Source organism: Syngnathus typhle, unplaced genomic scaffold (genome assembly GCF_033458585.1).
Source record: "Syngnathus typhle isolate RoL2023-S1 ecotype Sweden unplaced genomic scaffold, RoL_Styp_1.0 HiC_scaffold_88, whole genome shotgun sequence".
NCBI lineage: Eukaryota > Metazoa > Chordata > Actinopteri > Syngnathiformes > Syngnathidae > Syngnathus > Syngnathus typhle.
This window is the reverse complement of record NW_026871994.1, coordinates 203,285-226,810: the sequence shown is the minus strand read 5'-3', so window position 1 is coordinate 226,810 and position 23,526 is coordinate 203,285. Positions and strand designations below refer to the sequence as shown.

General features: G+C 45.0%; 3 protein-coding genes across 5 annotated transcripts; 2 read left to right on the top strand and 1 right to left on the bottom strand.

Annotated features, from left to right (window-relative positions):
* Positions 1-411: 411 nt before the first annotated feature.
* On the top strand, positions 412-3,725 carry LOC133148415 (WD repeat domain phosphoinositide-interacting protein 4-like). 2 transcript variants are annotated; one of them, XM_061271490.1, is made up of 10 exons: positions 412-572; positions 638-742; positions 802-907; positions 990-1,084; positions 1,161-1,240; positions 1,317-1,525; positions 1,615-1,716; positions 1,796-1,941; positions 2,018-2,217; positions 3,610-3,725. In XM_061271490.1, exons 1-9 carry the CDS (start codon positions 443-445, stop codon positions 2,125-2,127), a joined length of 1,083 nt encoding a protein of 360 aa, XP_061127474.1. In that variant the 5' UTR covers positions 412-442; the 3' UTR covers positions 2,128-2,217; positions 3,610-3,725. The 2 variants fall into 2 exon arrangements, with proteins under 2 accessions (XP_061127474.1, XP_061127473.1); XM_061271489.1 differs by having other exon boundaries at positions 1,796-2,217; positions 3,607-3,724.
* On the bottom strand, positions 2,297-3,311 carry LOC133148416 (EKC/KEOPS complex subunit LAGE3-like). Its single transcript, XM_061271491.1, has 3 exons — positions 3,180-3,311; positions 2,865-2,993; positions 2,297-2,789 (listed from the first exon to the last, which is right to left on the bottom strand). The coding sequence occupies exons 1-3, from the start codon at positions 3,221-3,223 to the stop codon at positions 2,585-2,587; spliced, it is 378 nt and encodes a 125-aa protein (XP_061127475.1). The 5' UTR covers positions 3,224-3,311; the 3' UTR covers positions 2,297-2,584.
* A 536-nt stretch (positions 3,726-4,261) lies between the features above and the next one.
* LOC133148418 (cGMP-dependent protein kinase 1-like) lies at positions 4,262-10,528 on the top strand. 2 transcript variants are annotated; one of them, XM_061271493.1, is made up of 21 exons: positions 4,262-4,499; positions 4,606-4,744; positions 4,987-5,053; positions 5,152-5,251; positions 5,317-5,430; positions 5,556-5,661; positions 5,729-5,792; positions 5,872-5,949; positions 6,098-6,192; positions 6,277-6,345; positions 6,575-6,649; positions 6,721-6,817; positions 6,886-7,025; positions 7,830-7,919; positions 8,050-8,187; positions 8,280-8,444; positions 8,530-8,652; positions 8,970-9,032; positions 9,104-9,170; positions 9,505-9,645; positions 10,111-10,528. In XM_061271493.1, exons 1-20 carry the CDS (start codon positions 4,262-4,264, stop codon positions 9,601-9,603), a joined length of 2,127 nt encoding a protein of 708 aa, XP_061127477.1. In that variant the 3' UTR covers positions 9,604-9,645; positions 10,111-10,528. The 2 variants fall into 2 exon arrangements, with proteins under 2 accessions (XP_061127477.1, XP_061127476.1); XM_061271492.1 differs by having other exon boundaries at positions 4,603-4,744.
* The last annotated feature ends 12,998 nt before the right edge of the window (positions 10,529-23,526 follow it).

The window sequence follows — 23,526 nt, the reverse complement described above, 5'->3', positions numbered from 1 at the left end:
TTTTAGGTCTATATATCAACCTATTTTAGATCTAAAAATAAACCTATTTTAAGCGTCTACTTTAGGTCTATAAATCAACCTAAGGGTCTATAAATCAACCTAATTTAGGCGTCTATTTTAGGTCTTATATATCAACCTATTTTAGATCTAAAAATCAACCTATTTTAGACGTCTATTTCTGGTCTATAAATCGTAACGCGCTTCCAGCCAGTCTTTGCAGGCACGAGCAATGTTTCAAAGAAAATTTGATCAACATGCGACGGGCATTTTTTGCCAGATCGCTCCAAAATCGTTTGCAGTGTGCCCCCTACTCGTCCATCCGCAGAACAGGTATCGCTGTAGCCTAGCCCGGCTGCTTTGGGCAAGGACTGGAAACCAAGTAGACAACGGGCCATTCCCACAGACTGACAATTTAGGCCGAGAGTCCTGAACGCCACACGCCATGTTGAAAATGCATGACCGGATTGGAGATGTGACAGTCGTTGCTTTGCTTTTAGGTTGTTTCTGCTGCTCCATGGAGTCTGGTGTGCGCATTTACAATGTGGAGCCTTTGATGGAGAAGGGCCACTTGGGTGAGCGTCTTGCTGCTCGGCGCTGGCCGGGCGCCTGCTAACGTGGCCCGCCGTCTGCTTTGCAGATCACGAGCAGGTGGGCAGCGTGGCGTCGTGCTCCATGCTGCATCGCTCCAACCTGCTGGCCGTGGTCGGGGGCGGAGTCAGCCCCAAGTTCTCTGAGATATCCGGTGGGTGCCTTTTGAATTGGGCGAGCACGACCATGAAGCCAACCGGTGTGACTTTTCAGTGCTGATCTGGGATGACGCGTGCGATTCCCGAGACGCCAAAGACAAGCTGGTCCTGGAGTTCACCTTCACCAAGCCGGTGCTGGCGGTCCGGATGCGACACGACAAGTGAGTGGCGGCGGCTCGCTAAACTGGCCGAGAGGAGCGCAAACGTTGAAAGCAAACAAATTGGCGGGCTGCCTCCTCCCAGGATTGTCATGGTGTTGAAGAACAGGATCTATTTGTACAGCTTTCCCGACAAGCCGCTCAAGCTCTTTGAGTTTGATACGCGCGACAACCCCAAAGGTGAGCGAGTGAGCCAGCGAGCGCTCGGCCAGTCAGTCGCGCGGCTTCCTTTTATTAGCGTCTGCTTTTCCACCAGGTCTGTGCGACTTGTGTCCGAGTCTGGACAAGCAGCTGCTGGTTTTCCCGGGACACAAATGTGGAAGTCTGCAGCTGGCGGTAAATTGCCCCTCACACTTCCAAGCGTACGTGGGAGAGCCTGCGTCGCCGTCATTAGTCCGCTCCCGCCCTCCAGGACCTGTCCAACAGCAAGCCCGGGACGTCGTCGGCGCCGTTCACCATCAACGCGCACCAGAGCGAGATCGCCTGCCTGGCGCTCAACCAGCCGGGAAGCGTGGCCGCCTCGGCCTCTCGCAAGGGGACGCTCATACGCCTCTTTGACACCAGCAGCCGCGACAAACTGGTGGAGCTGCGGCGAGGCACCGACCCCGCCACGCTCTACTGGTAAGCGTGCCCCCCCCCTTATTATTATTATTTTTTTTAATTGTAGGTTTGCTCACCGCTGACCATGTCCCCTCCCCGCACCTGCACAGCCTCAACTTCAGTCACGACTCGTCCTTCTTGTGCGCATCCAGTGACAAAGGGACGGTCCACATCTTCGCCCTGAAAGACACCAAACTTAACCGCCGCTCCGCGTAAGACCGCCGCTCCGCGTAAGGCCGCCGCCCCGCTCCCTCGCCCACTCCCTCTTCAACGTGCGTGTGCGCCTGCCAGGTTGGCGCGCGTGGGCAAGGTGGGCCCCGTCATCGGCCAGTACGTGGACAGCCAGTGGTCGCTGGCCAGCTTCACCGTGCCCGCCGAGTGCGCCTGCATCTGCGCCTTCGGGAAGAACACATCCAAGAACGTCAACTCCTTCATCGGTCCGAGGGAGGGGTCGTCGTTTGCTGCGCACCAGCCACATTTTGCCTCTAACATTTCCTTTGCTCTCTATGGCAGCCATCTGCGTGGACGGCACCTTCCACAAGTACGTCTTCACGCCCGACGGAAACTGCAACCGAGAAGCCTTTGACGTCTACTTGGACATTTGCAACGACGACGACTTTTGATCCAGGACGGAAGGAAACGGGGAAGGACCCAAGGAAGAAACGGCAGGACACTTCAAGTGAAGCCAGGTGTCACCTTTTGCGGTTCGGCAGGTCCGTCACACCCCTGCGATTTCATTTGTACTTTGACACAAACTGAACAAAGGAAGCAAACCAGAAAAAAAAAGAAAAAGGCAGGCGACTTCTGTTTTTATTCAAAGCAAAATGATACGTACATTTACACATGAAGCACACGTGAGATCAGGGGAAAAACATTTAAATAAGAACCAAAAATACCCTGCCCCAACGCAGACGAGCACAATGGTCAGAGCAAAACCAACGGAGCGCTGGCTTGGCTGCCTTGCGTCTACAGCAGCTCGTGGCGACATTTTGGGCAATAGCTGACGCCAGTAATCAAGCGCGCGATGAAATCAACTTAGGAAAAAAAAGGATAAACATGCTTAACGCTAAAAACTTTAAATCAAGAACGCAGCATCGGCTCGCTGAAGTTTTCCATGAAGGCGGGCCCTCGCGTGTCCATCGAAGGTGGACGACCAAGAACGTTGTGAGGATCCTGTCCGACGTCGGCGGGAAAGGCACGCATGGTCTCCAAGACCAGGCCGAGGTGCTCCAGGAAGGAGTTGACGGATACGCGAAGGACGCGAGCTTGCTCTGCACGCCACTTCCTGAAAAGGTCACAAGAGGTCACTGGCGGGTGGGCGTGCGGGCGACGGCAGCGGGGCCGGGCGAAGGCTCCTCACGCGCTGAGCACACTCCCGGCGAGCGTCAGCCGCTTGCGGACGCCTCCTCGCCGGGGCTCGCGGTCGGGACTCAGCGAGCGCAGAGCCACAGCGGCCTGGCGCGCCGACTGGAAGGGAACTTGCAGCGAGCTAGAAAAGGGGAGGGTCAAGGAAACGTGTGCGAGTGACTCGACGTCAGCGCTCAGGAAAGAAGCCAAGCTCGCTCGCGGAGAATCAGGCCCAGAGACGTCGGAGACGCGATAACCTTATTGCTAGTTTGGCTGAAACTGCAAAGAGAACTCTCGACGCTTCAACATCACTGCAATCCAAGGATACAATTCCAATTGGCTCGCTTGCTCGCCGCTCTCGGGCGCCGCCATGTTATTCGTCTGCGGAAGCCTTCTTCGTCCGAGTAATCGGAGCACACTCGTTGCTCGCCCTCCCGCGCGGCCGCCCCCTAGCGGCAGAGCAGACAGCGCACAAAAGTCGACCATCGGGTTCGGAGGATATTTATTTCTTCTGCGCGGTTGAGTGACCGACCACAAATGTATGTACTATGAAGTTGTGTGAGCTTGTGGCGGACCTCAGTCCCAGGCCTATAGTTCGGGGTGGGTTGATATGTTTATCCTTTGCCAAATCATACACGCTTTGTATCTTTGATGACTTCTGACACAAGCTAAATGTTTCGCTCACAGTTCTTCGGTTTCTTCAACGCAAAGATTTGTGGCAGATTCTTTGCTCTTTTTTTTCTCTTTTTTCTGAGGAGGAGCTGTCAAAGTCACCTGTGCGCATGCACGTGTGAGTAGCTCATCCGAGGACGCGCCGACAGAACATTCTTCCAAATCCTCATTCCAGAAGCGTGCTGAAGTCACAACAAGGAGGTTTGTTTCGTCCTCTTTAAAAAAACTTTTTTTTTTACTTAGTCCTCTTTGAAAGTGAAACCCAACAACCAACACATGGTCAAAGGACTCTGTGAACGATAGAGGGAGGACAAAAGGAGACAATGACTCAGAGGGGGAAAACCATCTCAAGACCCCAAAAAGTTGCCAAGTATACATAGATGTTCGTAAGCCAAGGTTTCACTGTACTTGGGTTGGTCCAATTTAGAACCAAACTGGGCTGTTTTTAAGCCGGAATTGGTCAGGCTGAATGAAAACCAACAGACAGAGCATTGAAGCGTCTTTGGATCCTTGAAAAACACTATATGAATTGAATGCATTATTATTATTTTTGCGCCTACACTAAGTTGTTTTATTCCGAGCCACACTTAAGCTCTCCTCATCAGCTCCTTTGTATGGAAACCGTGGATTGACCTGTGCAACCACGTCTGCGCGCGTCTGACTGCACACGAGTCTCTTCCTTGTAGGGCACGGGCACTAGGCTGATGGCGGCAACAAAGAGTCTCTTTCTTGTAGGGCATGAGCACTCGGCTGATGGCGGCAACAAAGAGAGGCGGCGGCATGCTGCGTGACCTGCAAGTGGCGTTGCAGCGGAAGATTGAGGAGCTGACGGAGCGAGACGCGCTGATTGAGGAGCTGGAGTCAGAACTGGATGCCAAAGATCTCCTGATTGGCCATTTGCGGGCCGAGCTGGACCGTCATCGTAGTTTGATGCCGGGCACCGACGATACTGCCGCTGCACAGACACCCGACGCAGGTGTGACAAAACGTTCTCCTGAGTCACTGAACTGTTGAGGTCCGCCCGGGCGGAGGTTATGTTTTTTTTTAACATTTTCTTCACCTTTTTTTGTTGCATCCAGCAGGTGGCGCTCCAGCAATGCCAGCACCGTCACTCGATGAGCCTCAGCGCACCAAGAGACAGGCCATATCGGCAGAACCCAGCGCTCTGGATCCTGCCCGACTCACCGACGTCACGCTCACCAGCTACTGCAAGAGCAAAGAGTGAGCTTATGTTATTTTTGTTCTGTGTTTTGCAGACTCTTTTCAATCGTTACATCTGCGGTTCGGACCATTCCTTTCCGCTGTGAAAAAAAAAAAAGAGCCGTGAGGAGTGTGTGTTGCGCAGAGGCGACGCTTCCTACCTCAAGCCGAGGCTGCCTCTCGGTCGGGGTCGTGGAAGACCGAGAAGGCCGGCCCTGAGAAAGGTGCCTGCCCCATTGGAGCCAGGGTGTGTTTGCGTGCAGGTCCAGCGAGCTGATCCAGAGAGCGCTGATGGACAATGACTTCATGAAGCATCTGGAACATGGACAGGTGAGAAGACCCCAACCACCCCCCCCCACCACACCTCCACCCTCACCCCCCACTTGGCGTCTGTTTTGCTCACGCTTTGACGTCCGCCCTGTTTCCAGATCCTCACCATCTTGGACTGCATGCGGCCCACCAGCCTGGACAAAGGCTGCTGCGTCATCCAGGAGGGCGACGACGGATCTAGCGTCTTTGTTCTGGAGGGTGGGTCACTGCAGCTTTTGCTTCCGAGTCACGGCTCCCGTTTTCCCTTTTGCGTCCGTCCACAGAGGGCATGGTGGAGGTGAGCAAAGAAGGCAAAAAGCTGTGCACCATCGGCCCCGGCAAAGTCTTTGGCGAGCTCGCCATCTTGTACAACTGCACGCGCACGGCTACAGTGACGGGTACACCACAGTGCACACGACAGCGCCCCCTGAAGCTAGGACCGGAGTCCAGGCGTCATCTTCCAGCGTGTGTGTGTGCGTGTGCGTGCGTGCGTGTGCGCGCATGCACATGTGCGTGTGTGCAGCTCTGACCGACATCAAGTTGTGGGCCATTGATCGCCAGGGCTTTCAGACCATTATGATGAGGACCGGCCTCATCAAGCATTCCCAGTACACGGACTTCCTGCGCAGGTAACCTTGACGTCGTGACATGGCAGCAGCCTGACGTCCAAATGACGTGGCGTCTCCCTGTCGCTAGCGTTCCGTCCTTCCAGGCCCTTCCAGAGGACGTTCTCAGCAAGCTGGCTGATGTTCTGGAGGAGGTGAGTCCAGACCCGCCTGCACGTGTCACTCTCTGGTCATCTGACCCCCCGTGTGTGTGTGTGTGTCTGCGCACATCAGACTCACTATAGCAATGGCGACTACATCATCCGGCAGGGCGCCACGGGAGACACCTTCTTCATTATCAGTGAAGGGCAGGTGAGCTTTTCTACTCGTTCCGTGCCTGCCCGTAAGGTGCGCTGCCAAAGTGGATTGGGCAAAGTCTGCTCACTTTTACTTTGCACGGCCTCACAAGGTATGACTTTTGGCTTCCTTCGTGCAAAATCTCACTTGTGAGCATGTGCAGGTGACGGTGTGGCAGCAGACCGCCCCCAGTGGTCAGCAGGTGCCGGTGAAGACGCTGTCCAAAGGCGACTGGTTTGGCGAGCAAGCGCTGAAAGGGTGAAAGCGCGCTACGCCGTTCACGTCGCCGTCGCCCGTGCCTTCCCGCCATCCATTTAACGTGCTGCCTTTCCTGTCTCGTAGGGAAGATGTGCGTACGGCCTCCTCCCACGTTCCATCCTTTCACATCAGACAAGGCAAACATCGTGCATGGCTGAGTAGTCATTGTTTATCCCAGCAGCCACTGTCATGCCTTCACGGAAGCAAATGCGGCAGAAACTTGCAGAAACTTGCTCGACACAAAGCAAAATCAAAAGAATATTTAGAGTCCTAAAAAACAGAGTCTTTGGCGTCCTTGTGTGTTTTCCACATCATCTGAAGGAGTGAGGCCGCTCCTCAGTCGGGTTCATGCTGCCTCACGGCACTCTCCTTTGTTCCGCAGGTCCTTCAAGCAGCTGATCGGCGGCTTAGAGGAAGTGGACCGCCAGCAGGGAGACGACGAGCACGTCAAAGCCAAGTAAGTGGTGTACATCGCCGACGAACTCTCTATTGACGTCGAGGCAACGATGCACTAACGCATGTGCGCAGGTGCCCGGCTGAGGACGACTTCTTCTCCGGCGTGACGCTCGACGACCTTGCCGTGGTCTGCACCTTGGGCATGGGTGGCTTCAGCCGCGTGGAGCTGGTGGGTGGGTCCCCGCGCCGGCGGCCGTGGTGCCGACGCGTGGTGACGTGTGGCCGCGTCGCCTTCAGGTGCAGCTCAAGAGAGACGCTGGGCGCTCCTTCGCCCTCAAAGTGTTGAAGAAGCGCCACATTCTGGACACCAGGCAGCAGGAGCACATCCTGTCGGAACGCCGCATCATGATGGAAGTCAACAGCCCCTTCATCATCAGGTCACTGTTTAGTCCCTCCGTTCATGTCCAAAGCAGGCAAAGTACAAGTCCAGCTCGTGGGGTGCCAAGCGCAGGTTTGAGGTGCCCGCGTGCCAGCGGCCTCAAGCCCATTGTTTCTTTTCCCCTCATAAGTAGGGGTGTAAATCGCGGGTTTTGTCACGATACGATATATCGATACAAAGAACCACGATACGATATTTGCCGATATCTTAAAGCCTGCTGTGATTCATTCACGATACATCACGGTATAGTGCTCTACGATCGATATAGAACAATATCCTGATTTATAACAATTCATATCTTAAAGCCTGCTGTGATTCATTCACGATACATCACGATATAGTGCTCTACGATAAATATAGAACAATATCCTGATTTATAACAATTCATACGCAAAATCAACAAGGTACTGCAAACTCTTTATTTAGGAAATTACAAAGTGCTTCCAAATGAATGACTTGAAGCCCAAAGGGGAACGAATGTCCTTGTCTTCTTGGACACTAGCCATAGCACCAGCCCAGGAGCCGCGTAGTTGTCGGCTCCCCTTTCACGTGCCTGCTCTGCTCACAACACAACACGCCGCGCGCTGCTCCCGGAAAGAGGAAGCAAGCAACAATGAACTGGATTTCAAAATAAAGTCGCGTCTAATGTCTGAGGTCAAAAACGGGCGATATAGATCGATGTTTACGTTTAGCATCGATGCCAACAAATCGTAGAGCATTATATCGATGCATCGTCACACCCCTACTCATAAGTGGCCACCGCCAGCTGTTCTGAAGCACAGTAATGCGTCCCTGTCCGCAGGTTGTACCGCACCTTCCGGGACCCCAAATACTTGTATATGCTGCTAGAGGTTTGTCTTGGCGGAGAGCTGTGGACGCTCTTAAGAGACAGGTGGGTGTCGGGTCGGGATGAGCACGTTGTCGCTGTGTGCGAAGGCACCGCCGGCCGCGTTCTTTGAAAGTCACAAAGATGGGCCCAAACGCCGACGTCGCAAGCGTGCTGTCCCTTTCTGTGCCACCAGGGGCTCCTTTGACGACGGGACCACAAGATTCTACACGACGTGCGTTATCGAGGCTCTGGCGGAGCTCCACTGTAAAGGGATCATCTACCGAGACCTCAAGCCGGAGAATATCATCCTTGACCACAGAGGCTACGCCAAGTTGGTGAGTCTTCAAGGCGCTCGTCAACAGCGGCGGCGTGACGCTAACGGAGGGCGCGGCGCGGGCGTGCGTGCGTGCGTCCGGCCGCTAGGTGGATTTTTGGCTTCGCTAAGAAGGTGGGCTTGGGGAAGAAGACCTGGACCTTCTGCGGGACCCCCGAGTACGTGGCCCCCGAGATCATCCTCAACAAAGGTCACGACAGCTCGGCCGACTGCTGGTCCCTGGGGATCCTGGTCTTTGAGCTTCTCAGCGGAAGGTAGGTGGGTGGGCGGTCTTGTGCGCATTGGCGTGATCGTGCGGGCTTCGGCAGCGCGTTGATCCCTTCCCGGTCGGTCCCGCAGTCCGCCGTTTTCCGGCTCGGACCCCATGAAGACGTACAACATCATCTTGAGGGGGATCGACATGGTGGAATTCCCCAAAAAGATCACCAAGAGTGCCGCAAACCTCATCAAGAGACTCTGCAGGTTGTGGCCCAGCAAAGGCTACCAAGTATTTGCCCTTCTTAGTTAAGAGAGGTGGGGTCGCAAGAGGGCCAGTTTGCGCAGCGGCCCCAAATTGTGCGCTCACAGAAGGCACACTTAGGGCGCTCTTCTCGCCCGCCGCGCTCCGTTTGGATTGACGTCCAATTGCTCATCGGGGCGCCAGTTGGTGTCGACTGCGGCTCGTTCACAGTCGGCTCACGTCAGAGCTGTTTGGGCGAGAAGGGAGCAGACGTAGAGGAGATGATAGAATTCGAGTGCTGAATATGGCCGTCGTAAGCAAGCGCGTGTGTGTGTGTCAGGGACAACCCCTCGGAACGTCTCGGGAACCAGAAGAACGGCGTAAAGGACATTCAGAAGCACAAGTGAGTAACATAACGTGCAGGCCGGCGGTCGTCCGCGCCCTCATTGTCCCTCCTCTTCTTCCTGCAATCAGGTGGTTCGAGGGCTTCAACTGGGATGGCCTCCGCCAGGGAACCTTGGACTGTCCCTTTATGCCAAGGGTGAGTTGGCGCCCCTTTAGAGGCACCTCGGTTGCGTGGGCTGGAAGCGCTTTGCCGTCTGCAGGGCTCGCCACGGTAGCCCCAGCCAAGATTGCACGTGAGCTCCGAGAGGCAGTCAGCTCGAAGAATATGACGCGACAGCCAAATCTTTGATCCATCGGAGGGCTTTGTGCATTTTGCTGCTGCTTGCAGAAAAATAATGTCACGGTTGTTCAGTTAACCCAATCACAGCTGAGCAACTGTGACGTCGTCAAAGACGCGGCATGCCGAGCGTGACAAACCGCCCGCCGCTGAAGGTGTTTTGCTCTGCGGCGCTGTACGCTTTTGCCATCAGGTGGACGGCCCGTTGGACAACAGCAACTTTGATGACTTCCCCCTGGACACCGAGGGCCCTCCCCCTGATGACGAGTCAGGCTGGGACCTGGAGTTCTGAAACAGCTTGGCCAGGTCAGAGGCTCAATGGAGAACGCACAAGGTTCATAACTTCAAAGAAATGTTTAATATTTCAATGTTCATTTGTGTTAACAACCCACTCTTTCATTTCAACCGCGTGTATAGACATATGTTCTGTTACATCAACATACATTTTTTTTAAGCTGGTCTACTGATTGCTAACTACAGTGTTTTCCGTCGCTCAGGAGTACAAGTCGCAACAACAGCCATAAAATGCATAATAAAAAAGAAAAAAAACGTAAGTCGCATGTTTGGCGGAACTTAATTCGATAAAATCCAACATCAAGAACAGACACGAATAGGCAACAACAGCCTAAACGATACGCATACGGTATTGTAACGTTACATAAACACAAACGAGGAACTGACGTAAAATGAACAGTTATTCAAATAAATATAACATAAATAACACGTTGATCAAAACATCCGTGTCACTCTAAATCATTAAATGCATCGAAATCTTCGGCCCCCGCCGCTGTCGACTCAGGGAGTATATGTGGCGCTGACGTCGGACTCAGTATCAGTTGCAGCTATTCCACCCTCGCCTGGCTGGAGCTGAGGGATCAATTGGCCAAAGCCAAGCTGTGACGTCTTCATAACGTGACTTCCAACCGCAAGCAGAGGAGGTCTCTCACATTTGGATTCCGCTTCGGTGACTTAAGACTGTAAGACAGGAAATAGAACACAGGGTGCATTTATTAAATAATAACACACGGCTTTGGTAATTCCAGCGACACACACAAAATGCGGCCTGCAGCAATGTGCGGCCAATTTCCAAGATAAACAGTGACCCATGCGTATGTTTAGGAGACAAGGGAATTTAGCTACGCAGTTACTAAATGATCATAGTGCCAAGTAGCAAACAAAGAGGCTGGACAAGGTGGTGAAAAAAGCCGGCTCTGTCCTGGGCTGCAGTCTGGACCGTGTGGAGGTGGTAGGGGAGAGGAGGAGGGTGGCTAAGCTGTCCTCCATCATGGACAACATCTCCCACCCCCTTCATGAGACTGTCAGAGCCCTGGAGAGCTCCATCAGTGACCGGCTTCGTCACCCACGATGACCCACCGAGAGGCATCGCACGCAGGTCCTTCCTCCCTGCTGCCATCAGACTGGACAACCAGGCTTATCACTGTAGCTAACGGACAATAATTACGTGCAATAATCAAAAAGTCAAAAAAGTCAAAAGTCAGCTTTATTGTCAATCTCTTCACATGTCACACAAAGAATATTAACGTGCAATATCTGTCTACCTCATACTCTTTTTACCTGCTTTATTTTTTGCACAGTTTTTTTTCTTCCTTTGCACTATTTTTCTATCTAATATTTATTTATATTGTGTATATACTGTCCATATTTTTTTAATTATATATATCTTTTACTTTTTAAAATCTTTTACCCCCTTCTCCACATGCGTGTGTGTGTGTGTATATGTTAAGTGTACTGCTGCTTACACAGGAGTTTCCCCATTGAGGGAATAATAAAGGATCATCTTATTTGACCAGCTCAGTGGCCTAGTGGTAGAGTGTCCGCCCTGAGACGGACGGAAGGTTGTGGGTTCAAACCCCGGCCGAGTCATACCAAAGACTATAAAAATGGGACCTATTGCCTCCCTGCTTGGCACTCAGCATTAAGGGTTGGAATTGGGGGGTTAGATCACCAAATGATTCCCGAGCACGGCACCGCTGCTGCTCACTGCTCCCCTCTCCCCCGGGGATGGATTAAGATCACACGGGGATGGGTTAAATGCAGAGGACAAATTTCACCACACCCAGATGTGTGTGTGACGATCATTGGGAATTTAACTTTTAACTCATCATTCTGATGTATTGGTACAATATGACATGTCGTGTGTGTTATGATTCATAATTTTTCATGTCATGACGTCTGCCACACCGTGGTCACGTGACGTTGAAGGGCGGATCTTGCCACTGAGCTGGTCATTAAATAGGAAGACTTTTTTAATGTATTTAAATCTATTTTGAGTTTGCGCCATTATTTCAACGCATAACAACTGTAAGTCTACTAAACAAAACAGCGGTTGCTATAGGATGTCAGCCATGTTGTGGTCACATGACGCGGACATGATGTCGATGGGCGGAGCTTCCGCCAAAATTCAAATCCGAGCGCGCGGCTCGCGACAGGAAGACGGCAATGGCGAGCAACGAGACACAGCGACGACTAACAAGAGAAATATTTTTATTTTCTGCTTGCAACTGTACCGTCCAGAGCGCACACGGTAAATACAACCCATTGTTTTTAAAAAGAAGTACTTTTGTAGCCCTGAAAAGCGAGTGAGTGTGGCGGTTGGGCGGGACGTCGAACTCGGCGTCTGCTTTCAGCCACAGACGCCGAATTTCGACGATTCTCCCTGGTCAACGGTTGTAAATGATCGCGTTGATTAAAAAAGAGAACTTTATATAACTCTAATTTACCGTTTTAGATAATATTACGCCGCAGTCATGTGACGCGGACGTGACGTCGGTGGGTGGAGCTTCCGCCAAAATTCAAATCCGAGGACGCGGCTTGCAACTGGACGTAGGACGGCGGCAATGCCGAGAAACGCGACGCAGCGACGACTAACAAGAGAAATATTTTTATTTCCTGCTTGCAACTGGACCGTCTAGAGCGTACACGGTAAATACAACTCATTGCTTTTAAAAAGAAGTACTTTTGTTGCCCTGAAAAGCGAGTGAGTGCGCCGGCTACGTCGAACTCTGCGTCTGGGGCCTACCACAGAGGCCGAATTTCGACGATTCTCCCTGGTCAACGGTTGTAAATGATCGCGTTGAATAAAAAAGTGAACTTTATTTAACTCTAATTTACCGTTTTAGATAATATTACGTTGCAGTCATGTGACGCCGATATGACTGCAATTGGCGCTACTCCCGCCGAGATTATAATTCGTGGGCGCGAATACAAACTCGGCGATTATCAACAGAAATATCTTTAATTTCTGCTTGCAACTGGACCGTCTAGAGCAGGGGTGGGCAAACTTTTTGACTCGCCGGCCGAACCGGGAACCAGGAGCAGATGGCCGTAGTGTTTAAAGAGATTTACTTTTGTGAAGTTTGACTAAAGTTGTCGATGTAGCTAGCGTCCAGTGTAATAGCAATGTGTAGCTGAGTAGCTAACCCTAGCTGAAACGTAGTTGCGTTGCATCTGCGTATGTTGGTTGAGGTTAAATGTTAACGTTTAATTTCATTCCATTAGGTTCAACGTTGTTTGCTGTATGTTTTCCACTGTTAGAAGAAGAAGAATGTAAGAAGAATGACTATACAAATCAATTGGAGGCTTGCTTCATTGATCACAACCGTGAGTACCCCTTTCTTCCTCCATTTATGTTCAACACTATTTCATGTCTAACAGTAATAAATGTAACACATAACCATAAGTAAATTGAGTGTGGGCACTCTCAAATTAACATATGTGATTATACTGTGTAATCTGTCACCGAGTATATTGTTGCAAAGTAATATAAGAAAAGATCCAAAATTGTAATTCAGAATAGTTTTCAAAAGAAGGCCATTATAATTATATACAAATCTGGTTACCCTGAACATAATAACAAGCTATTTCGTAAATCCCAAATTCTTCAATTCAAAGATTTGGTCAATTATCAGACTGCTCAAATGATGCTCAAAGCGAAGCTAAACTGTTTACCCCAAAAATATTCAAAAAACTTCTATCAATTCAACTAAGTGTTTAATATGGCCTATCAGGGCTGAAGTCAAAATTTGGCACCATCATGTGGTGAAATGTGGAATTGCAGCACATCCAATTTTGCCTGGGAACAAACGGATTAAATAAATCTTACTTCTCTTCTTGTCACTCCTTCTCAACCAAGTAAATTGTCCATTTTGCGCAGTAGATGTTCTGTTAATACCTAGTATTTATACAAAGTCATAATTTAAATTACTTTCAACATTCATTCATCCATTCAAGAAAGATCCAAAGTAGTAATCCAGAATAGTTTTTAAAAGAAGGCCATTCGAATTGTAAACAAATCTGATTACCTTGAACATGATAACAAGCTATTTCTTAAATCCTAAATTCTTCAATTCAAAGATTTGGTTGATTATCAGACTGCTCAAATGATGCTCAAAGCGAAGCTAAACTGTTTACCTAAAAATATTCAAAAGCATATACAAACTATGTCTAATTCAGAACATTCATGTTACTTCACTCGGTCTTATTACCAACTTCTATCCATTCAACTAAGTGTTTAATATGGCCTATCAGGGCTGAAGTCAAAATCTGGCACCATCATGTGGTGGAATCTGGAATTGCAGCACATCCAATTTTGCCTGGAAACAAACTGATTAAATAAATCTTACTTCTTCTTGTCACTCCTTCTCAACCAAGTAAATTGCCCATTTTGCGCAGTAGATGTTCTGTTAATACCTAGTATTTATACAAAGTCATAATTTAAATTACTTTCAACATTCATTCATCCATTCAAGAAAGATCCAAAGTAGTAGTCCAGAATAGTTTTTAAAAGAAGGCCATTCGAATTGTAAACAAATCTGATTACCTTGAACATGATAACAAGCTATTTCTTAAATCCCAAATTCTTCAATTCAAAGATTTGGTTGATTATCAGACTGCTCAAATGATGCTCAAAGCGAAGCTAAACTGTTTACCTAAAAATATTCAAAAGCATATTCAAACTGTCTAATTCAGAACATTCATGTTACTCCACTCGGTCTTATTACCAACTTCTATCAATTCAACTAAGTGTTTAATATGGCCTATCAGAGCTGAAGTCAAAATCTGGCACCATCATGTGGTAACATCTGGAATTGCAGCACATCCAATTTTGCCTGGGAACAAACAGATTAAATAAGTCTTACTTCTCTTCTTGCCACTCCTTCTCAAACAAGTAAATTGCCCATTTTGCACAGTAGATGTTTTGTTAATACCTAGTATTTATACAAAGTCATAATTTAAATTACTTTCAACATTCATTCATCCATTCAACCACCGTGACTCCACTCGCTCTTATTACCAACTTCTATCAATTAAACTAAGCATTTAATACATCCTATAAGGTCTCAAGTCACGATTTGGCACCATACTTTGTTGAAATCTGCAATTGCAGCAAATGCAATTTTGCCAGGGAACAAAAATAAATTAAATAAACTAAATAAGTCTTACTTCTTCCCATTAAATAAATTAATAAGTCTTGCTATTCCCCACTCCTTTTCAAAAAAGTAGTTTAAAACGAGGGCCCCTCCCTCAATCTTTAACCCTAACCTCGCACGTCACATTGTGTTGTATCTGTGAATGTTGGTTGAGGCCAAATGATAAAGTTTTCTTCCATTCCTTTAGGTTCCACGCTGTTCGTTGCCAGTATGTTTGAAGGATACAAAGTACAACGTTTGCACGTTGGCGAAGACGTCTCCGGTGAGTCCTTCCTTCCTTTTTATTCATGGGAAAGTCACAGACAACAATAGCTAAAGTAACACATTGTTAGAGGTAACTACATTTGTCTTAAATTGGATAGATCACTTGTTCCCACACCTTTTCGAACAAGTAAACTGGCCATTTTGTGCAGGAGATTTTCTGTTTATTCCTAGTATTTATACAGTCATCATTTAAATGAACAAATAACAAAAAACTTCTAAGCCTGTGGTGAGGACTGTGAGGAAGTGGACAGTGGAGTCAAGGCAGGACCTCCAAGCCTGCTTTGACTGCACCGATTGGGGAGCTTTCGAAGCTGCAACTTCAGACTTGCATGAACTCACTGACACTGTCACATCATACATCAGTTTTTGTGAGGATCTGTGTGTGCAGACTAAGACCTTCTGCACGTACAACAACGACAAACCTTGGTTTACACCGAACCTCAGGAGGCTGCGCAAAGTCAAGGAGGAGGCCTACAGGAGTGGCGACCGCGAGCTGTTCAGGCAGACCAGAAACGCGCTGAACCAAGAGGTCAGGAAAGCCAGGAGGTGTTACGGGGAGAACCTGAAGAGACACCTCTCTGCCAATCCTGATCCCTCAACGGTGTGGAAAGGTCTGCAGAGCATCACGGGCTACAAGAAACGAACCACCCGTCCTGTAGAGAGCCCAAGACTTGCTAACCAGCTAAACAAGTTCTACTGCAGGTTTGATCGGTCCTCCCACACAACGGGACCTCCTGCAACACAATCTACATACTCACCTCTCCCCACAACTGCTCTGTCCACACCTCTATCATCGCTGTCACCCACTCACTCTCTTGCAGAGGCCGCGCCCGCACTCCAGGTCCGCGAGGAGGAAGTGCGCCAGATGTTCCGGAGACAAAAGACCAGGAAGGCACCGGGCCCAGACGGCGTGTCACCTTCCTGCTTGAAAGTCTGCGCTGAGCAGCTGGCACCCACCTTTGCACGGATCTTCAACCGTTCTCTGGAGCTGTGTGAGGTGCCCTCGTGCTTCAAGAGCTCCACCATCGTTCCAGTAGCCAAGAAGCCCGCCATCACAGGTCTGAATGACTACAGACCCGTCGCACTGACATCTGTGGTCATGAAATCGTTCGAGAGGCTAGTGCTGAACCACCTGAAGGAGGTCACGGGCCCCCTGCTTGACCCCCTCCAGTTTGCCTACCGGGCAAACAGGTCAGTGGATGATGCGGTCAACATGGGACTGGACTACATCCTGCACCACCTGGACACCCCAGGAACGTACGCCAGGATCCTGTTCGTGGACTTCAGCTCGGCGTTCAACACCATCGCCCCTGACATCCTCCAACAGAAGCTCATCCAGCTTGCGGTGCCAACCTCCACCTGTCAGTGGATCACCAGCTTCCTGACCAACAGGAGACAGCGTGTGAGGCTGGGGGGCATCACATCTGACACCCGGACCACCAACACTGGAGCCCCTCAGGGGTGCGTCCTCTCCCCACTGCTCTTCTCCCTCTACACCAATGATTTCTCCTCAGGTGACTCTCGTGTGAAGCTCCTGAAGTATGCAGACGACACCACTCTCATCGGACTGATCCAGGACGGTGATGAGACTGCGTACAGACAGGAGGTGGAGCGGCTGGTCCACTGGTGCAGTCAAAACCATCTGGAGCTGAACCCGCTCAAGACCGTGGAGATGACAGTGGATTTCAGGCGAGACCCTTCACCACTTTTACCCCTCACTATCCGCAGTAATACTATTCTTTCCACAGACACCTTCAAGTTCCTGGGAACCACAATCTCTCGGGACCTGAAATGGACCGGCCACATAGACTCTGTCCGGAAGAAGGCCCAGCAGAGGCTGTACTTCCTGAGACAGCTCAAGAAGTTCAACCTGCCGCGAGAGCTTCTGAAGACCTTCTACACTGCCATCATCCAGTCTGTCCTCTGCACCTCCATCACTGTCTGGTTTGGATCGGCCTCCAAACAAGACAAGCACAGACTACAACGGACAATCAGAACTGCAGAAAAGATCATTGGAATCAACCTCCCATCTATCCAAGACTTGTACCTGTCCAGGACCAGGAATCGGGCAAGGAACATCTCTACAGACCCTTCTCACCCGGGTTGCAGTCTGTTTGAACTACTCCCCTCCGGACGGCGTTATAGAGCTCGGTACGCCAAAACCAGCAGACACAGAGACAGCTTCTTCCCCCAGGCTGTTGCTCTGGTGAACTCACACCCCTCTTAGAGTCTCAGAGTCATTACTGTGCAATAACATCCTGCTCCCCACACCTTTTTTAAATTTCTCTACACTGTTTTTACTATGTGTCCTCTCTGCATCCATTGCAGCCTGGTCATCCTGGAAGAGGGACCTTCCCATCTGTGGTCTCTTCTCAAGCTTTCTCACTTCCCCTAGCTGGAGTTTTGAGTTTTTCCCTGCCCTTTTGGGAGTTTGAGATCAGGGCATGTTTGAGAATATTTGCCATTTTTCACATCACGTCCTGAGTGTTAGTGTTGTTAGTCACCTAAATGTTGAACAGAGGCTGTGATTTACCCAAGTCAAATTCCTTGTTTGGCATGCTCAAACATGGCCAATGAAAACTCTTGAATGTTTCTCTCAGGCTATGCATAGTGAAACAAATCGATGAAAAATAAGCCACTTGAAACAGGGTAACTACGTATTCATTTCCAAACAGCCATTCTATTCTACAAAGCTCAGCATACAGTGCGCTTGGATACATCTCAAGAACATTTTTGACTTGTCACCTCCTAGTATTAAATTCGACCCCCCCCCCCCCTTTATATAAAGAAAACAAACTCACTTCTGCATCTGGGCCTTTCGTTTCTCCAACTCCAAACCCCGTTGGCCAGGCACTGGATGTGAGCGGGACCCATCCGGAAGTACCCCGGGTTGCAGGTGAAGATTATTTTGGTGCCATATTCATAGGAAGAGCCATTGACCACACTCCATTTGCCATGGTCCAGCGAAAAGTAACTGAGACTAGGGCACATTGTAACTGAACCAAAAGCAAAGACATTGGGATTAGTCAAATGTGCTGCTGACATCTGTCGCTCGACACATGGACAGAATTTCCAGGTGCGGTCCAGGCATTCAGGGTGTCTAGTCCAACTCCGCCGTCCTGCTTCTTTTAGAACTTTCCCTCCTCCGACAATAAAAAAAAAAAAAATTAGAAAAGCGGGACAACAATACGGGACCGTCCTGAATTGTTTACAACCGTTGAACTGTCGAGCGAGGCGGCAATTAACAACTAATATTTTAGATCTAAAAATCAACCTATTTTAGACGTCTATTTCTGGTCTATAAATCGTCTATTTTAGGTCTATATATCAACCTATTTTAGATCTAAAAAAATCAACCTATTTTAGACGTCTATTTCTGGTCTATTTGAGATCTATAATTAAACCTATTTTAAACGTCTACTTTAGGTCTATAAATCAACCTAAGGGTCTATAAATCAACCTAATTTAGGCGTCTATTTTAGGTCTATATATCAACCTATTTTAGATCTAAAAATCAACCTATTTTGGACGTCTATTTCTGGTCTATAAATCAACCTATTTTAGATCTATTTTAAACGTCTACTTTAGGTCTATAAATCAACCTAAGGGTCTATAAATCAACCTAATTTAGGCGTCTATTTTAGGTCTATATATCAACCTATTTTAGATCTGAAAATCAACCTATTTTAGACGTCTATTTCTGGTCTATTTTAGATCTATAAATAAACCTATTTTAAACGTCTACTTTAGGTCTATAAATCAACCTAAGGGTCTATAAATCAACCTAATTTAGGCGTCTATTTTAGGTCTATATATCAACCTATTATAGATCTAAAAATCAACCTATTTTAGACGTCTATTTCTGGTCTATAAATCAACCTAGATCTATAAATGAACCTATTTTAAACGTCTACGTTAGGTCTATAAATCAACCTAAGGGTCTATAAATCAACCTAATCTAGGCGTCTATTTTAGGTCTATATATCAACCTATTTTAGATCTAAAAAATCAACCTAATTTAGACGTCTATTTCTGGTCTATAAATCAACCTATTTTAGATCTATAAATAAACCTATTTTGAACGTCTACTTTAGGTCTATAAATCAACCTAAGGGTCTATAAATCAACCTAATTTAGGTGTCTATTTTAGGTCTATATATCAACCTATTTTAGATCTACAAATCAATCTATTCTAGACGTCTATTTCTGGTTTAAAAAATAACCTATTTTAGACTTCTATTTTTGGTTTAAAAATCAACCTTTTTTAGAGGTCTATTTTTGGTCTAAAAATCAACCTATTTTAGACGTCTATTTTTGGTTTAAAAATCAACCTTTTTTAGACGTCTATTTTCGGTTTAAAAATCAACCTATTTTAGACGTCTATTTTTGGTTTAAAAATCAACCTATTTTAGACGTCTATTTTTTGTTTAAAAATCAACCTTTTTTAGACGTCTATTTCTGGTCTATAAATCAACCTATTTTAGATCTATTTTAAACGTCTACTGTAGGTCTATAAATCAACCTAAGGGTCTATAAATCAACCTAATTTAGGCGTCTATTTTAGGTCTATATATCAACCTATTTTAGATCTAAAAATCAACCTATTTTAGACGTCTATTTCTGGTCTATTTTAGATCTATAAATAAACCTATTTTAAACGTCTACTTTAGGTCTATAAATCAACCTAAGGGTCTATAAATCAACCTAATTTAGGCGTCTATTTTAGGTCTATATATCAACCTATTTTAGATCTAAAAATCAACCTATTTTAGACGTCTATTTCTGGTCTATAAATCGTCTATTTTAGGTCTATATATCAACCTATTTTAGATCTAAAAAATCAACCTATTTTAGACGTCTATTTCTGGTCTATTTGAGATCTATAATTAAACCTATTTTAAACGTCTACTTGAGGTCTATAAATCAACCTAAGGGTCTATAAATCAACCTAATTTAGGCGTCTATTTTAGGTCTATATATCAACCTATTTTAGATCTAAAAATCAACCTATTTTGGACGTCTATTTCTGGTCTATAAATCAACCTATTTTAGATCTATTTTAAACGTCTACTTTAGGTCTATAAATCAACCTAAGGGTCTATAAATCAACCTAATTTAGGCGTCTATTTTAGGTCTATATATCAACCTATTTTAGATCTGAAAATCAACCTATTTTAGACGTCTATTTCTGGTCTATTTTAGATCTATAAATAAACCTATTTTAAACGTCTACGTTAGGTCTATAAATCAACCTAAGGGTCTATAAATCAACCTAATCTAGGCGTCTATTTTAGGTCTATATATCAACCTATTTTAGATCTAAAAAATCAACCTATTTTAGACGTCTATTTCTGGTCTATAAATCGTCTATTTTAGGTCTATATATCAACCTATTTTAGATCTAAAAAATCAACCCATTTTAGACGTCTATTTCTGGTCTATTTGAGATCTATAATTAAACCTATTTTAAACGTCTACTTGAGGTCTATAAATCAACCTAAGGGTCTATAAATCAACCTAATTTAGGCGTCTATTTTAGGTCTATATATCAACCTATTTTAGATCTAAAAATCAACCTATTTTGGACGTCTATTTCTGGTCTATAAATCAACCTATTTTAGATCTATTTTAAACGTCTACTTTAGGTCTATAAATCAACCTAAGGGTCTATAAATCAACCTAATTTAGGCGTCTATTTTAGGTCTATATATCAACCTATTTTAGATCTGAAAATCAACCTATTTTAGACGTCTATTTCTGGTCTATTTTAGATCTATAAATAAACCTATTTTAAACGTCTACGTTAGGTCTATAAATCAACCTAAGGGTCTATAAATCAACCTAATCTAGGCGTCTATTTTAGGTCTATATATCAACCTATTTTAGATCTAAAAAATCAACCTATTTTAGACGTCTATTTCTGGTCTATAAATCGTCTATTTTAGGTCTATATATCAACCTATTTTAGATCTAAAAAATCAACCTATTTTAGACGTCTATTTCTGGTCTATTTGAGATCTATAATTAAACCTATTTTAAACGTCTACTTTAGGTCTATAAATCAACCTAAGGGTCTATAAATCAACCTAATTTAGGCGTCTATTTTAGGTCTATATATCAACCTATTTTAGATCTAAAAATCAACCTATTTTGGACGTCTATTTCTGGTCTATAAATCAACCTATTTTAGATCTATTTTAAACGTCTACTTTAGGTCTATAAATCAACCTAAGGGTCTATAAATCAACCTAATTTAGGCGTCTATTTTAGGTCTATATATCAACCTATTTTAGATCTGAAAATCAACCTATTTTAGACGTCTATTTCTGGTCTATTTTAGATCTATAAATAAACCTAATTTAAACGTCTACGTTAGGTCTATAAATCAACCTAAGGGTCTATAAATCAACCTAATTTAGGCGTCTATTTTAGGTCTATATATCAACCTATTTTAGATCTAAAAATCAACCTATTTTAGACGTCTATTTCTGGTCTATAAATCGTCTATTTTAGGTCTATATATCAACCTATTTTAGATCTAAAAAATCAACCTATTTTAGACGTCTATTTCTGGTCTATTTGAGATCTATAATTAAACCTATTTTAAACGTCTACTTGAGGTCTATAAATCAACCTAAGGGTCTATAAATCAACCTAATTTAGGCGTCTATTTTAGGTCTATATATCAACCTATTTTAGATCTAAAAATCAACCTATTTTGGACGTCTATTTCTGGTCTATAAATCAACCTATTTTAGATCTATTTTAAACGTCTACTTTAGGTCTATAAATCAACCTAAGGGTCTATAAATCAACCTAATTTAGGCGTCTATTTTAGGTCTATATATCAACCTATTTTAGATCTGAAAATCAACCTATTTTAGACGTCTATTTCTGGTCTATTTTAGATCTATAAATAAACCTATTTTAAACGTCTACGTTAGGTCTATAAATCAACCTAAGGGTCTATAAATCAACCTAATCTAGGCGTCTATTTTAGGTCTATATATCAACCTATTTTAGATCTAAAAAATCAACCTATTTTAGACGTCTATTTCTGGTCTATAAATCGTCTATTTTAGGTCTATATATCAACCTATTTTAGATCTAAAAAATCAACCCATTTTAGACGTCTATTTCTGGTCTATTTGAGATCTATAATTAAACCTATTTTAAACGTCTACTTTAGGTCTATAAATCAACCTAAGGGTCTATAAATCAACCTAATTTAGGCGTCTATTTTAGGTCTATATATCAACCTAATTTAGGCGTCTATTTTAGGTCTATATATCAACCTATTTTAGATCTATTTTAAACGTCTACTTTAGGTCTATAAATCAACCTAAGGGTCTATAAATCAACCTAATTTAGGCGTCTATTTTAGGTCTATATATCAACCTATTTTAGATCTGAAAATCAACCTATTTTAGACGTCTATTTCTGGTCTATTTTAGATCTATAAATAAACCTATTTTAAACGTCTACGTTAGGTCTATAAATCAACCTAAGGGTCTATAAATCAACCTAATCTAGGCGTCTATTTTAGGTCTATATATCAACCTATTTTAGATCTAAAAAATCAACCTATTTTAGACGTCTATTTCTGGTCTATAAATCAACCTATTTTAGATCTATAAATAAACCTATTTTAAACGTCTTCTTTAGGTCTATAAATCAACCTAATTTAGGTGTCTATTTTAGGTCTATATATCAACCTATTTTAGATCTAAAAATCAACCTATTTTAGACGTCTATTTCTGGTCTATTTTAGATCTATAAATAAACCCATTTTAAACGTCTACTTTAGGTCTATAAATCAACCTAAGGGTCTATAAATCAACCTAATTTAGGCGTCTATTTTAGGTCTATATATCAACCTATTTTAGATCTAAAAATCAACCTATTTTAGACGTCTATTTCTGGTCTATAAATCAACCTATATAAGATCTATTAATAAACCTATTTTAAACGTCTACGTTAGGTCTATAAATCAACCTAAGGGTCTATAAATCAACCTAATCTAGGCGTCTATTTTAGGTCTATATATCTACCTATTTTAGATCTAAAAAAATCAACCTATTTTAGACGTCTATTTCTGGTCTATAAATCAACCTATTTTAGATCTATAAATAAACCTATTTTAAACGTCTACTTTAGGTCTATAAATCAACCTAAGGGTCTATAAATCAACCTAATTTAGGTGTCTATTTTAGGTCTATATATCAACCTATTTTAAATCTAAAAATCAACCTATTTTAGACGTCTATTTCTGGTCTATTTTAAATCTATAAATAAACCTATTTTAAAAATCCTAGTAAATTGAGCCAAGATCAAGATTTTGCAAATTAATAAGGGTTGGGAAACTTTGTTGAATGACCCTACCTCGACAGTTTAGTTTTGACTATTTTAGGTCTATAAATCAACTTATTTTAGGTCTATAAATCAACCTATTTTAGATCTATAAATAAACCTATTTTAAACGTCTACTTTAGGTCTATAAA